We start from the raw sequence: 17,130 nt of genomic DNA, 5'->3' as shown, positions 1-17,130 counted from the left end.
AAAAAAAAAAAAAAAAAAAGAGCAATTCAAACATTTCCTAGTAGAAGGAGGCTTAAAGAAATAGGAGAAAGCATTTCAAATATAAAAAAATAAAAAGACTTGGGTCAAACTAAAAATAAATTATATTAAAAACAATACAAAATCCTCTTCTATCTAGTACTTGGCTTAAAAAAAAATAGGGGGTGGGGTGCGATGGCTTACACCTGTCTGAGCACTTTAGGAGGTTAAGGTAGGTGGATCACAAGGTCAGGAGTTTGAAACCAGCTCGGCCAATATGATGAAACACCGTCCGTACTAAAAATACAAATATTAGCCGGGTGTGGTGGTAGGCGCCTGTAATCCCAGCTACTTGGGGAGTGTGAGGCAGAAGAACTGCTTGAACCTGGAAGGCGGAGGATGCAGTGAGCTGAGATCATGCCACTGTACTCCAGCCTGGGTGATGGAGCAAGACTCCGACTCGGGGGAAAAAAAAGAAAAAAAAAAAGGGAAAAGAAACCTACCTATGCCATTCAGACTATATACCCTCTTGTTGGCCCATTAAAAATAAATAAATAAATAAATAAAAAGAAATTCAACAAACCTTAAAAAGATTTTCAGAACCATCAACAGTAAAAAAGTTACAAAACGGCACTCTAAAATACAACTTTTTCACAATTGTCTAGATTATAATATGAGGTAGTATGGGACAATGCATTTTATAATTTTATACTAGATGTATTTAATCCTTAACCAAAAATCTACCAAATTTTTTAGACCAGAAAACTGATGCCATAATTGTATTTAAATGGTTCATTTTGTATTCTGGAAAAAAGACTGTAAAGAAAGCAGATGAAAAATAAGTAAGAGAAAAATCAAAATAGTAAAATTAAAAAGCCAAAAGTAAATCTAAACCAAAGAAAATCAGACAACTCACTTCTCTTTGGATACTATAAAAAAGTATAAACATTTCTGACAGCAAATTAAAAACTACAAGAAAGTTTCTCATACATACTTTTGTGTGTTCATATGGAATGTCCACAGAAGGGTGGTAGCATACTATTGTCCTGCCATCAGAAGTCAGGGCAAGCTCTACTTTACTAAAAAAGAATGTTTTAGAATAAAGTTATCCTGTATGCAAGGCAAAATGATTATTCTTTTTTATTTATTTATTTATTTTTTGAGATGGAGTCTCGCTATGTCACCCAGGGTGGAGTGCAGTGGGCACTCGAGCTTAAAGCTAAAATTAGTGCCCTGTCTAATTTTAGGTTTAAGAATAATCATTCTGGGCCTGGCGTGGTGGCTCAGGCCTGTAATCCCAGCACTTTGTAAGGGCAAGGTGGGTAGATTGCTTGAGGTCAGGAGTTCAAGACCAGCTTGGTGAAACCCCATCTCTACTAAAAATACAAATAGCCAGGTGTGGTAGTACACATGTGTAGTCCCAGCTACTCAGGAGTCCGAGGCAGGAGGACTGCTTGAACCCAGGAGGCGCAGGCTGCAGTGAGTCAAGATCACACCATTGCACTCTAGCCTGGACAACAGAACAAGACTCCGTCTCAAAAAAAAAAAATAAAAGCTAAAATTAATTAACCACAAATTGCTAAAGAGAAGATACTACATCACTGGATTGGCAAACCTGGTACCCATAACATAGGAGACAACTGAAGACCATCCCATAGAATATGTCAGCTTAAATACCACAACAAAATACATTTGTAGCTAACAAAGAATAGGCATTAGATTGTTTCACCATGGTTTCAAGACTGAATACCATAACATGGATACAATGAACATTTAATCTGTCAAATGATTTCTTCATGAAAAGATAGTTTTATATAATGCAAAACACTAATGTGACTCAATCTTTCCAGGTTAAAAAACGTTATCTACTCCAATTTCATCACTATCATAGTACTCACTAGATGTACAATTAACACTAGTGTCGGCTGGGCACCGTGGCTCACGCCTGTAATTCCAGCACTTTGGGAGGCTGAGGCAGGCGGATCACCTGAGGTCAGGAGTGATCTCCAGCCTGAAACATGGAGAAACCCCATGTCTTCAAAAAAAAAAAAAAAAAATTAGTGTCAAGGCCAGGCACCATAGCTCACACCTGTAATCCCTACACTTTGGGACGTCAAGGCAGGAGGATCACTTGAGCTCAGGAGTTTGGGGCCAACCTGGGCAACATGGCGAAATCCTGTCTCTACAAAAATACAAAAAATTAATCAGGTGTGGTGGCACATACCTGTAGTCCCAGGTACTAGCGGAGGCGGGGAGGGGGGTGCTGAAGCAGGATGGCTTGAATCTGGGAGGTTGAGGCTGCAGTGAGCTGACATAGTGCCACTGCACTCCAGTCTGGGCAACAAAGTGAGACCCTGTCTCCAAAATAAAAATAAAAAGCCAACCATGATGGCTCACATCTGTAATCTTTGCACGTTGGGAGGCCGAGGGAGGCAGATTGCTTGAGCTCAGGAGTTTAAGACCTGCGCAACATGGCAAAACCCCGTCTCTACGAAAAATACAGAATTAGCCGGATATGGTGGCACATGCCTTTAGTCCCAGTTACTTGGGGGACTGAGGTAGAAGGATTACTTTAACCTTAGAAGTTGAGGCTGCAGTGAGCTGAGATTGCGCCAATGCATTCCAGCCTGGGTGACAAAGTGAGATCCTGTCTCAAAAATAAAAATAAAAGGCTGAGTGCAGTACGTCATGCCTGTAATTCCAGCACTTTGGGAGGCCCAGGTGGGCAGATTATCTGAGGTCAGGAGTTTGAGACCAGCCTGGCTAACATGTCAAAACCCCAACTGTACTAAAAATACAAAAATGAGCCAGGCATGGTGGCATGCGCCTGTAGTCCCAGCTACTCAGCAGGCTGATGCAGGAAAATCACCTGAACATGGGAGGCAGAGGTTGCAGTGAGTCATGATCAAACCACTGCACTCCAGCCTGCGTGACAGAACAAGACTCCATCTCGAAAACAAAATAAAAATAAAACTAGTGTCAAGAGAGAAGAAAATATTTTTATTATAATTTGTGATAAAAACAACATAGCTTAATAAAATGCTGCAGTTTCTGCACATTGGACTCTGCTGCAGAGAAAAAAAAGACAATGTTATATGTTATTCCTAGTTCTTATAGTGACTGAATTGAGTAATTACTAAACAAACAGTGGTTAAATTAAATATGTATAATTTAAGATTATTCAATATCAAACAAAAGAAAAGATAAATAATGGCTTAAGCTAATAAATATGAACCCTATAAAAACTAATTAACTTTTCCAAAAAGCTAAAGCATGCTTCAGGAAGAAAAGAGAGCAGTTCTAAACAGTATGTCTGTCTTACAACAAATTAAGTATTCAATGAAACACAATGATAATGATTTTTATTTAAAATGTTTATAAGCACAGACACTGGGTAAATAAAATCATTAAAATAATTTTTAAAGACAAAATTAAGGAAAGAATAATGAGAAAAGAAAGCAGAAGACATCAAAACAAGAAATAAAATTAAATCATTTCAGATATAGATAAGACTATTATTTTTTCAATTGAATTTTAATACATACCAATTATAGTCATCTGGTAGAGGAGAATATGTAGATTTATGACAAACACAATATAAAGCTCCGTCTGCAAAAATCCCAAACAGTAAAACAGATTTAGTTAATTTGAACATATTTTCTCCATAAATTTAAAGCTAATTTCACTCATGCAAGCAACATTTACTGTTTACTATGAAACAGGACTGTGCTAGGGGCTAGGGATTCAACAATAAACAATACTCAGTCCCTACCCTCAAGAGGGTATCATCTGTTTGTGAGACAGACAAATAAACAATTACACACAGAAGATAAGCACTGCTAGGATAGGCAAACTTTGGTAAAGATGGGTCACACAGAAAGGCTACGAAACAAACTGTGCAGGTTCAGGAAGGCCTTTTCAGTAGAGATGACGTCTAAGGTGCTCTGAAGAATGAGAAAATAAGTGAGAATTGGTAAGAGATGAAAACAATGTTTCCAGCAGACGGAGTAACAGATGCAAGGACTCAAGAAAAAAAAATAAAAGTGTTTGGGTACTCCAGCCTTTCCAAAAGAATTTATTTGGGGCCAGGCACAGTGGCTCACACCTATAATCCCAACATTTTGGGAGGCCAAGGCAGGCAGATCACCTGAGGTCAGGAGTTTGAGACCAGCCTGACCAACATGGTGAAACCTCATCTCTACTAAAAATACAAAATTAGCCAGGTGTGGTCAGCTACTCGGGACGCTGAGGCAGAAAAATCGCTTGAACCTGGAAGGTGGAGGTTGCAGTGAGTCAAGATCATGCCATGATATGATGTCACAGCCTAAGCAACAAGAGTAAAACTCTGTCTCAAAACAATAAATAAATAAAAATATAGTATTTGGGTATTCCAAGGTGCATAGTTTATAAGGGAGGGGATGGTGAAGTGATTAAATATGAAATAATTTGTTCAAAATTAACTTTTCTTAATCAAAATGCTTACATTTCAAAGCATATTTTTCTAAGAATATCTCGAAAATCAAAAGCCATAACTGCTTTTGTAAAAGCTTGTGAAAGGTTCGCCTATGTTCAAAAAAAGGATATTCTTTTAATATAAAGAAAAAATTTTAAAGAAGTTCAGTATAGTTAAAAGCAAGTTTTGAATGCATCTTGGTTAATACCAAGAATCAAACTCCCAACAGAGCCTCTTGTTCCTGTGATATGGGACTTGTTCCACTCTCATTTTGTTCAAATACCCTTCATCCTTAAAAGTCAAATACTCACAGGTGCAGTGGCTCACGCCTGTAATAACAACACTTTGGGAGGTCAAGGCAGTGGATCACCTGAGATCCAGGAATTTCAGACCAGCCCGGACAACATGGTGAAATTCCCCTCTACCAAAAATACAAAACATTAGCTGGGCGTGGTGGTGCATACCTGTAATCCCAGCTACTCGGGAGGTTGAGACAGGAGAACTGCTTGAACCCGGGAGGCGGAAGTCACAGTGAGCCAAGATCGTGCCACTGCACTCCAGCCTGGGCGACAGGGTGAGACTTCATCTCCAAAAAAAAAAACAGTCAAACGCTCTTCTTCCATAAAATTCCTGCCCCCAAGTTCCATCACAGAAGAAAGAGTTGTCTATTTTACATGTCCCACAATCAGTGCTTCATATGACATTGCTATACCTTCTTTGTAGTCCTTATTTTTGTTTTGCATTTGTTATTTACATGTGTCTGTGTTTTCCATCTTTGTACACAACTCCTCTCCCCAAGGATTGCATATACATATGCTCTAAATATAAATTCTTACCCCGAGGTATAAAAAGTCCCTTAACTAAATTCATTATTTTTTTTTACCCTAAAGAGGTTAAGCTGCTATTAAATCCATAATTATCATTAAAAAAAGGCTATTTGGCAAAATGAGAGGCCCAAAATTCTACTGATGTAAAATAAAATACAAAGAATTCAAAACTTAATTTTAGCTCTGAAAAAGATTCTCAATTATGTGTGCTCATATACACAGGAACATTCAGTAAGACGAATTAGAGACAAATCATGTATACTATTTTTTTATTTTTTGAGACACCCTTGCTCTGTTACCCAGGCTGGAGTGCAGTGGCACGATCCCAGATCACTGCAATCTTCGCTTCCCAGGTTTAAGTGATTCTCCTACCTCAGCTCCTTGAGTAGCTGGGATTACAGGTGCCCACCACCACTTCCAGCTAATTTTTGTATTTTTAGTAGAGATGGGGTTTCACCATATTGGCCAGGCTGGTCTTGAACTCCTCCAGGTGATCAGCCTGCTGTGGCCTCCCAAAGTGCTAGGATTACCAGTGCGAGCTACCTCGCCCAGCCATATTTTATTTTCTTTCTTTTTTTTTTTTTTTTGCCATATTTTATTTTCTTGTTTGACATCATTGAGGACTTTCCTAATTATGCCTAGATTAGGTTAATATTAAAAGAAGTTTGCAAGGCTTTGCATGGTGACTCATGCCTGCAATCTCAACACTTTGGGAGGCCAACACTGTTTGAAGCCAGGAGTCTGAGACCAGCCTGGGCATCACAGTGAGATATTACCTTTAAAAAACATTTTGAAAAATTAGCTGGGCATGGTGGCATGCACCTATAATCCCAGCTACTCAAGGGTCTGAAGCTGAAGGATCACTTGAACCTAGGAGATTGAGGGTGCAGTGAATTATGATTGTGCCACTGCATTCTAGCCTGGACAACACAGCAAGACCCTATTTCTAAAAAAGTTAAAATTAGTAGGGAGGATCCAAGATGGACAAATAGGAACAGGTCTGGATTGCAGTTCCCAGCGAAAATGCAGAGGGTGAGTGATCACCGCATTTCCAAACAAATTTTTACTGCCCACAGACCAGAGGATTCCTGGGTGGAAAAGTGCCACGAGTTTCCAGCAAGGCTATTTCAACCAGCGCAGCGGGTCTCCACACAAAAACTCACACAAATCTAGGCGCCATTTCAACTGGTGACTGCAATGCCTGGGAGACAGAGTCACCTGTTCGACGGAAAAAAAGGGGGCTGAAACAGGTGCCAGGTGATGTGGCTCGGCCAGTCCCACCCCACAAAGACCAGCAATCTGAAACGCTCTGGACTGAGAGTTTCACAGCAAGCACAGCTGGACCCAGGATGGTCCAGCTCTGTGGGGGAAAGGGCATCAGCCATTACCAAGGCAGTCCACCATTACCAAGGCAGTCTGCCATTACAGAGACAGTCTGCCATTACTGAGGCAATTCTAACTATATCTCTATAAACAAAACTGCAAGGAAGTTCACACGGCAGCTAGGCAAAGCCCACGGCAGCTCAGCAATGCCTCTGCTGGCAGACTGTGACTAGGCTAGCTCCTCGCTGGGCACGGCATCTCTGAAAAAAGGCAGCCGCCCATCAGGAACTTATAAATAAAGCCCCACCTTCCCAGTACGGAGCACCTAGAAAAAAAGGCGGTTATGAGTTCTGCCGCAGCAGACTTAAATGTACTTGCCCAGCAGCTCTCAATGGAAAAACAGAGCTCACAGTTCAGCACCTGAGCTCCTATAAGGGACAGGCTGTCTCCTCAAGCAGCTCCCTGAACCCCATATATCCAAAGAGACACCTCATAAAGGAGAGCTCAGACTGACATCTGGTGGGTGTCCTTCTGGGACAAAGATAACAGAAGAAGAAACTGGCAACAACCCTTACTGTTCTGCAGCCGCTGCAGGTGATCCCCAAGCAAGCAGGGCCTGCAGTGGACCTCAACAGTCCTACAGCAGAGGGGCCTGACTGTTAGAAGGAAAACTAAGAAACAGAAAGAAATAACTTCATCATCAATAAACAGGACGTCCACTCTGAGACCCCATCTGAAAGTCACGAACTACAAAGACCACAGGTAGATAAATCCATAAAGATGGGAAGATACCAGCGCAAAAAGGATGAAAATACCCAAAACCAGAACGTCTCTCCTCCTCCAAGGGATCACAACTCCTCACCAGCAAGGGAACAAGGCTGGATGGAGAATGAGTCTGATGAATTGACAGAAACAGGCTTCAGAAGGTGGGAAATCAGAAACTTCTCTGAGCTAAAAGAACATGTTCTAACTCAATGCAAAGAAACTATGAGCCTTGAATAAAGGTTTGATGAAATGCTAATGAGAATAAACAGCTTAGAGAGGAATATAAATGAATTGACAGAGCTGAAAAACACAACACGAGAACTTTGTGAAGCATACACAAGTTTCAACAGCCGAATCGACCAAGCAGAAAAAAGGATTTCGGAGATTGAAGATCAACTCAATGAAATAAAACGAGAAGGCAAGATAGAGAAAAAAAGACTAAAAACAAACGAACAAAGCCTCCAAGAAATATGGGATTATGTGAAAAGACCTAATGTACATTTGATAGGCATACCTGAATGTGACAGAGAGAATGAATCCAAGCTGGAAAACACTCTTCAGGGTGTTATCCAGGAGAACTTCCCCAACCTACCAAGGCAGGCCAATATTCAAGTCCAGGAAACACAGAGAACACCACAAAGATATTCCTCAAGAAGAGCAACCCTAAAGCACATAATCGTCAGATTCACCAGGGTTGAAATGAAGGAAAAAATACTAAAGGTAGCCAGAGAGAAAGGTTGGGTTACCCACAAAGGGAAGCCCATCAGACTCACAGTGGATCTCTCGGCAGAAAGCCTACAAGCCAGAAGAGAGTGGGGGCCAATATTCAACATCCTTAAAGAAAAGAACTTTAACCTAGAATTTCATATCCAGCTAAACTAAGCTTCATAAGCAAAGGAGAAATAAAATCCTTTACAAACAAGCAATTGCTGAGAGATTTATCACCACCAGCCCTGCTTTACAAGATCTCCTGAAAGAAGCACTAAACACAGAAAGGAACAACCAGTACCAGCCACTCCAAAAAAGTACCCAATGGTAAAGAGCATCGACACAATGAAGAAACTGCATCAACTAGTGAGCAAAACAACCAGCTTGCATCAAAATGGCAGGATCAAATTCACATATAACAATATTAACCTTAAATGTAAATGGGCTAAATGCTCCAATCAAAAGACACAGACTGGCAAATTGGATAAAGAGTCAAAACCTATCAGTGTGCTATATCCAGGAAACCCAACTCACTTGCAAGGATACACACAGACTCAAAATAAAGGGATGGAAGAAGATTTACCAAGCAAATGGAGAGCAAAAAAAAGCAGGAGTTGCAATCCTAGTCTCTGATAAAATAGACTTTAAACCAGCAAAGATCAAAAGAGACAAAGAAGGGCATTACATAATGGTAAAAGGATCAATGCAACAAGAAGAGCTAATGATCCTAAATATACAGGCACCCAATACAGGAGCACCCAGGTACATAAAGCAAGTTCTCAATGATCTACAAAGAGACTTAGACTCCCATACAATAATAGTGGGAGACTTTAACACTCCACTGGCATTATTAGATCAACGAGACAGAAAATTAACAAGGATACCCAAGACTTGAACTCAGACCTGGACCAAGCAAACCTAATAGACATTTACAGAACTCTTCACCCCAAATCCACAGAATATGCATTCTCCTCAGCACCACATCACAACTGCTCTAAGACTGATACATAATTGGAAGTAAATCACTTCTCAGCAAATGCAAAAGAACAGAAATCATAACAAACAGTCTCTCGGACCACAGTGCAATCAAATTAGAACTCAGAATTAAGAAACTAACTCAGAACCGCACAACTTCGTGGAAACTGAACAACTGGCTCTTGAATTTTGATTGTATAAACAATGAAATGAAGGCAGAAATAAAGATGTTCTTCGAAACCAACAAGAATGAAGACACAATGTACCATAATCTCTGGGACACATTTAAAGCAGTGTCTAGAGGAAAATTTATAGCAATAAATGCCTACATGAAAAGCAAGGAAAGATCTAAAATCAACACCCTATTATCAAAATTGAAAGAGCTAGAGGAGCAAGATCAAAAAAACTCAAAAGCTAGCAGAAGACAAGAAATAACTAAAATCAGAGCAGAACTTAAAGAGACAGATACACACAAAAAAACCTTCAAAAAAAAATATCAATAAATCCAGGAGCTACTTTTTTGAAAAGATCAACAAAATAGACAGACCACTAGCCAGATTAATAAAAAAGAAAAGAGAGAATAATCAAATAGATGTAATAAAAAACTATAAAGGGGATATCACCACAGATTCCACAGAAATACAACCAACCATCAGAGATTACTACAAACAACTCTATGCACATAAACCAGTAGACCTGGAAGAAATGGATAAATTCCTGGACACGTGCAACCTCCCAAGCCTAAACCAGGAAGAAGTTGAAACCCTGAATAGACCAATAACAAGGGCTGAAGTTTAGGCAGCAATTAATAGCCTACCAACCAAAAAAAGCCCAGGTACAGATGGGTTCACAGCCGAATTCTACCAGACATACAAAGAAGAGCTGGAACCACTCTTCTGAAACTATTCCAAACAATCCAAAAAGAGGGAATCCTTCCCAAATCATTTTATGAAACCAACATCATCCTGATACTAAAACCCAGCAGAGACTCAACAAGAAAAGAAAACTTCAGGCCAATATCCATGAGGAATACAGATGCAAAAATGTTCAGTAAAATACTGGCAAACCAATTGCAACAGCATATCAAAATGCTTATCCATCACAATCAAGTAGGTTTTATCCCGGGGATGCAAGGCTGTTTCAACATTCGCAAGTCTATAAATGTAATTCACCACATAAACAGAACCAAAGACAAAAACCACATGATTATCTCCATAATAGATGCAGAGAAGGCCTTTAATAAAATTCAACAGCCTTTATGCTAAAAACTCTCAATAAACTAGGTATCGATGGAATGTATCTCAAAATAATAAAAACTATTTATGACAAACTCACAGCCAATATCATACTGAATGAGCAAAAACTGGAAGCATTCCCTTTGAAATCTGGCACTAGAAAAGGATGCCCTCTCTCATCATTCCTATTCAATATAGTATTGGAAGTTCTAGCCAGAGCAATCAGGCAAGAAAAAGAAATAAAGGTATTAGATTAGGAAAGGAGGAAGTCAAATTGTCTCTATTTGCAGACGACATGATTGTATATTTACAAGACCCCATCATCTTAGCGCAAAATCTCCTCAAACTGATAAGCAACTTCAGCGAAGTCTCAGGATACAAAATCAATCACAAGCATTCCTATACACCAGTAACAGACTTAAAGACAGCCAAATCAAGAATGAACTGCCATTCACAATTGCTACAAAGAGAATAAAATACCTAGGAATACAACTAACAAAGGATGTAAACGATCTCTTCAAGAAGAACTACAAACCACTTCTCAAGGAAATAAGAGAGGACACAAACAGTTGGAAAAACATTCCATGCTCATGGTTAGGAAGAATCTATATTGTGAAAATGACCATATTGCCCAAAGTAATTTATAGATTCAATGCTATCTCCATCAAGCTACATAGGACCCTCTTCACAGAACTGGAAAAAACCACCTTAAATTTCATATGGAACCAAAAGAGAGACCGCATAGCCAAGTCAATTCTAAGCAAAAAGAACAAAGCTGGAGGCATCATGCTACCTGACTTCAAACTATACTACAAGGCTACAGTAATCAAAACAGCATGGTACTGGCACCAAAACAGAGATATAGACCAATGGAACAGAACAGAGGCCTCAGAGGCAACACCACATATCTACAACCATCTGATCTTTGACCAACCTGACAAAAACAAGCAATGGGGAAAGGATTCCCTATTTAATAAATGGTGTTGGGAAAACTGGCTAGCCATGTGCAGAAAGCAGAGACTGGACCCCTCCCTGACACCTTACACTAAAATTAATTCCAGATGGATTAAAGACTTAAACATAAGACATAACAACATAAAAACCCTAGAAGAAAAACCTAGGCAAAACCATTCAGAATATAGGCATAGGCAAGGACTTGATGACCAAAACACCAAAAGCATTGGCAACAAAAGCCAAAATAGACAAATGGGATTTAATTAAACTCCAGAGCTTCTGCACAGCAAAAGAAACAATCATTAGAGTGAACTGGCAACCAACAGAATGGGAAAAAATTTTTGCAATCTACCCATCTGACAAAAGACTTATATCCAGAATCTACAAAGAACTAAAACAGATTTACAAGAAAAAAAAAAAAAAACAAGGAAACCCATTCAAAAGCGGGAGAAGGATATGGACAGACAATTTTCAAAGAAGACATGTATGAGGCCAACAAACATATGAAAAAATGCTCATCATCACTGGTCATTAGAAAAATGCAAATCAAAACTACATTGAGATACCAATCTCACGCCAGTTAGAATGGCAATCACTAAAAAAATCTGGAGACAACAGATGCTGGAGAGGATGTGGAGAAACAGGAACATTTTTACACTGTTGGTGGAAGTGTAAATTAGTTCAACCATTGTGGAAGACAGTGTGGCGATTCCTCAAGGACCTTGAAATAGAAATTCCATTTGACCCAGTAATCTCATTACTGGGTATATATCCAAAGGATTATAAATCATTCTATTATAAAGACACATGCACACGTATGTTCATTGCAGCACAGTTTACAATAGCAAAGACTTGGAACAAACCCAAATGCCCATCGATGATAGACTGGACAGGGAAGGTGTGACACATATACACCATGGAATACTATGCAGCCATAAAAAATGATAAGTTTGTGTCCTTTGTTGGGAAATGGGTGAACCTGGAAACCATCATTCTCAGCAAACTGACACAAGAACAAAAAATCTAATACCGCATGTTCTCACTCATAGGCAGGTGTTGAACAATGAGAACACATGGACACAGGGAGGGGGGCATCACACACTGAGGTCTGTTGGGCGGGACTAGGGGAGGGACAGTGGGGGTTAGGGAGTTGGGGAGGGATAACATGAGGAGAAATGTCAGGTATAGTGATGGGGATGGAGGCAGCAAAGCACATTGCCATGTATGTACAATCCTGCAAGTTCTTCATATGTACCCCAGAACCTAAAGTGCAATAAATTATATATATATATATATATATATATATATATATATAAATATATAAAATAAAATCAAAAAATTTTTTAAAGTTAAAAAAAAATTAAAATTGATGGGGGGGGCGGTGGCTCACTCCTGTAATCTCTCAGCACTTAGCACAGCTGAGGCAGAAGGATTGGTTGACCCAGAAGTTCAAGACCAGCCTGGGCAAGATAGTTGGGCCATATAGTGAGAATCCATCTCTATTAAAAAAAAATTAATAGTAAAAAATATAAATTAAGAAAATACAAGTTTGTATCTCTGAATAAAAACCAGCTAGATTATACACATTTTCACTGAAAGAAACATGACTGGGAGGCAGAATTAAGTGTTCTGAAATATACAGAAAAGAAAACTCAACACAACAATATTTTAGCTAACAAGAAACTCGGTAAAATTTCTGCTCTGTGTTTACACAGATATTTGTTTGTGCCCTCATGACACCCTTATTACATTCTGCCTCACATTCTGGACATTCCTAATTTTGCTAGATGTCTGTTTCACCTACAAGTCTAAATGAATTCCTTAAGGTCAGGAACTGTACTTTCTTCATTACTGTGTCCCCTATAGTGCCTACGCATTAAAAAGTGATTGCCAAACTGTCTCTCAAATGTTTCTGCATAACTGATACTTGAAAAATTCATAAGACTGAGCACAGTGGCTCACACCTGTAATACCAGGACTATGGGAGGCTGAGGCAGGTGGATACTTGAGCCCAGAAGTTCAAGACCAGCCTAGGCAACATGACAAAACCCATCTCTACAAAGAAATACAAAAAATAGGCCAGGCGTAGCAGCTCATGCCTGTAATTCCAGCACTTTGGGAAACCAAGGCAGGTGGATCACCTGAGGTCAGGAGATTAAGACTAGCCTGACCAACATGGTGAAATCCTGTCTCTACTAAAAATAGAAAAATTAGGTGGCATGGTGGTACGCACCTGTAGTCCCAGCTACTTGGGAGGCTGAGGCAGGGAATTGCTTGAACCCAGGAGGCGGAGGTTGCAGTGAGCCAAGATCATGCCATTGTACTCCAGCCTGGTGACAGAGTGAGACTCCGTCTCAAAAAAAAAAAAAATTAGCTGGGCATGGTGGTACATGCTTGTAATTCCAGCTACTTGGGAGGCTGAGGCAGGAGGATCAGTTAAACTTGGGAGGTGGAGGTTGCAGCGAGCCGAGAGTACACCACTGCACTCCAGCTTGGGAAACAAGAGTGAAACTCCAACTCAAAAAAAAGTAAATACATAACCAGACATGGTGGTGCACATCTGTCTCGCTTACTAGGGAGACTGGGAAAGGACGATCACCTGAGCCCAAGGAGGCCAAGACTGCAGTGAGCCAAGACTGTGCCACTGCACTCCAGCCTGGGCAACAGAGTGAGACCTCATCTCAAAAACAAAAAGAAAAGAAAAGAAAAACTCATTACCTGACATTTTACCAACAGAAGTAATTCTAGATATAGAAGTAGCAGAAGCTATAAATTAGGACCAATGTCAAAGTTAACACCAATCAAGCCAAAGCAACTCAATGTGCCAAAGGAATTTCAATTAACAATCATTTCTGTAATTTATGGGTTATTCTTGTTACATATATATGTTTAATTGCATTTTGATAAGAGCTATGAAAGCTAAAAGTTGTCCCACCTTCAAACGCTCAGTATTTTACCTTGCTACAGAAAAGGAGGTACAGTTCAAAGCATACTGGACCAAGTAAGGTGGAGAGATCCAGATTTTTGTCACAGTTCTCATTTACCAAATAATGTGACCTTCGGTAAATTTATGAGGGCCAGAGAATTCAAGGTTCTTTACCTTCATAAAGAGGATAATGCTACCTGGGTCACCAACATCAAAGCTGTTATAAGGATCAAATGGTTTAACAAGCTTTCAAAAACTGTAAAGTATTCTACATTCCCAGGCTATTTGGGAAATTTTTAAATATTCCTTCTAGAATATAGGGAAGTCTTTTTATTTTTGCTCATCAAACTTTCTTCCTTAATTATAATTTTGCTTTGCCTCCAATCTTAATGTCCTTCCCTTTTTTACTAAATATCAATAATAATAGCAATAAAACTTTCTTTAATTTTAGTTTTTTCTTCTTGAGACAGTGTCTCGCTCTGTCGCCCAGGCTGGAGTCCAGTGGCACAATCACAGCCTCGGACTCCTGGGCTCAAGGAATCTCCCTACCTCAGCCTCCTGAGTTGGTTGGGTCCCTCCTGGGACCACAGGTGCACACTACCTTGTCCAGCTAATTTTTGTAGAAATGGAGTTTCATCATGTCTCCCAGTCTGGTCTCAAACTTTTGAGCCTGCCTCAGTCTCCCAAAGTGCTGGTATTACAGGTATGAGCCACCCTGCCCAGCCCCTTACTTTGAATAATAGTCATAATAGGAACTTTGAAAAATAAGGGACTTTTAGGATGTAAGAAGTTAGGTCACTGAGTATCAGGATGACTGATAATGGAATGATTTTCTAGGGTAACCTAATTCTTAGTTAACTAGCTATTTTGAGAGTAACTCTAATCCATTCAGATCACTTCAACAAACACTGATGTATCTCCTATCATGAATGAGAGGATACAAAAATGAATTAAATACAGTGCAAGCTTAGTGGGAAATCCAGTGGGAAAAAAGATACATAAACAATTTTCAATCATCCAGGGACACTTTAAATTGGTTTTCCAATGGACCTGTGTGAGGACTAACTGTTTCAAAGCATAGGCTATGTAAAAACTTATTGGATCTGACTTCATTAGCCTAGGAGCTGGGTTCCTGCAAGGCAAAGAGGAGGCTAAGAAGTAGGGGTCTTTCTCCCGATTCTCAACAACAAAAATGCTCCTAGATAGTCAAAAGCTGACTGCAGTTTTTTGTGACTTATTTTAGTTCATATCTAAAGTCTCTTAGCACTCTCCTGCTCCATTTGCTGAATTCTAAACTGATTTTACTTTGAATATAATGTAATAAATGTTATTATATTTAGTGCCCTAAAAAAGGGGAGAGGGGGACAAGCGAGGAGGCAGGGATGGAAAGCTTCCTATAAGAGCAGGGTTTGGTGGCTGGACATGGTGACTTAAGCCTACAATCCCAGCACTCTGGGAGGCTGAGGCAGGCGGATCACTTGAGTTCAGGAGTTTGAGGCCTGTCTGTCAACATGGTGAAACACCTTCTCTACTAAAAATACAAAAATCAGGCCAGGTGCATTGGCTCAGGCCTGTAATCCCAGCACTTTGGGAGGCCAAGGCAGGCAGATCATTTGAGGTTGGGAGTTCGAGACCAGCCTAGCCAACATGGTGAAAACTCCACCTCTACTAAAAATACAAATATTAACCAGGCATGGTGGCAGGTGCCTGTAATCCCAGCTACTTGGAAGGCTGAGGCAGGAAAATCATTCGAACCGGGAAGGGAGAGGTTGCAGTGAGCCACAATCACGCCTCTGCACTCCAGCCTGGACAACTGAGCAAGATGCTGTCTCAAAAAATAGAATAAAATAAAATAAATTAAAATAAAATAAAAAAGAGTAGGATCCGGCAAACTTCTGAGCATTCTATTCAACAAAGATGTTTACTGAGTAAAATATTTTTCCTCGCCTCAAGCACAACAAATTGCCTATTTATTACTTTACTTTTTATTCTCTTCTTCCAATAGCTCTTTTCTCCTTAATTCAATAAACAAATTTTCAATTACAAATGGTAGTAAATATGAAATAAGAAGGAGGAGACAAAGGTCAAGCAGAGATGTGTTAAAGAAGTCAGCAATCCCACTATTGTGTATATATCCAAAGAAATATAATTTGTGGTTTACCAGAAGTCAGCTGCACTTGCATGTCTACCAGAGCACTATTCACAATAGTGAAAACATGGAAACAGGCCCATCAATGTGGACTAGATAAAGAATATGTGGTACATATGTATGGATTATGTAATAATATATGTAATAATATATGTATTATTATGTATATGTATATATATTATGTACATATGTAATAATATATATGGATTATTACACAGACACTAAAACAAATGAAACCATGTCCTTTGCAGCTACATAGTTGCAGCTGGAGGCTATTATCCTAAGTGACTTAATGCAAAAACAGCCAAATACTACATGTTCTTACTCGTAAGTAGGAGGTAAACATTGAGTATATATGGACACAAAGATGGGAATAATATGACACTTGGGACTCAAAAAGGGAGGGATGGAGGGAAGGGCTGAAAAACTTCCTATTGGGTACTATGTTCACTATTTGGGTCATGTGTTCAGTTGAAGCCCAAACCTCAGTATATATAATATATCCACATAACAAATCTGCATATGTACCTTCTGAATCTAAAATAAAACATAAAAATAAAAAGTTGGCTCACATAGTTAAACATAAAAAGGCAAGCCTACTATAGCCTTCTCTACATGTCTACTTTAGAAATGGGAGAATAGTTTACAGACAGGAAAAGGAAAAAGAAAGCACAGCTAGCTGAGAAAAAAGACTTTAATATTCTTTTTTTTTTTTTTTTTTGAAGACGGAGTTTCGCTCTTGTTGGCCCAGGCTGGAATGGAGTGGCGCGATCTCGGCTCACCGCAACCTCCGCCTCCTGGGTTCAGGCAATTCTCCT

General features: G+C 39.5%; 1 protein-coding gene across 2 annotated transcripts in view; it reads right to left on the bottom strand.

Moving 5' to 3' along the window:
- Positions 1 to 17,130, bottom strand: part of MRPL42 (mitochondrial ribosomal protein L42) — a 47,908-nt gene that overhangs the window by 27,558 nt on the left and 3,220 nt on the right. For both annotated transcript variants that reach the window (XM_017548633.2, XM_017548634.2), the window contains exons 3-4: positions 3,543 to 3,606; positions 992 to 1,076 (exon numbers count right to left, since the gene is read on the bottom strand). In XM_017548633.2, the coding sequence (XP_017404122.1) occupies positions 992 to 1,076; positions 3,543 to 3,606 (149 nt within the window). The remainder of the gene's footprint in view (positions 1 to 991; positions 1,077 to 3,542; positions 3,607 to 17,130) is intronic.

This window comes from Cebus imitator, unplaced genomic scaffold (genome assembly GCF_001604975.1).
Source record: "Cebus imitator isolate Cc_AM_T3 unplaced genomic scaffold, Cebus_imitator-1.0 Scaffold212, whole genome shotgun sequence".
Classification (NCBI taxonomy): Eukaryota; Metazoa; Chordata; class Mammalia; order Primates; family Cebidae; genus Cebus; species Cebus imitator.
This window is presented reverse-complemented; position numbering and strand designations above follow the sequence as displayed.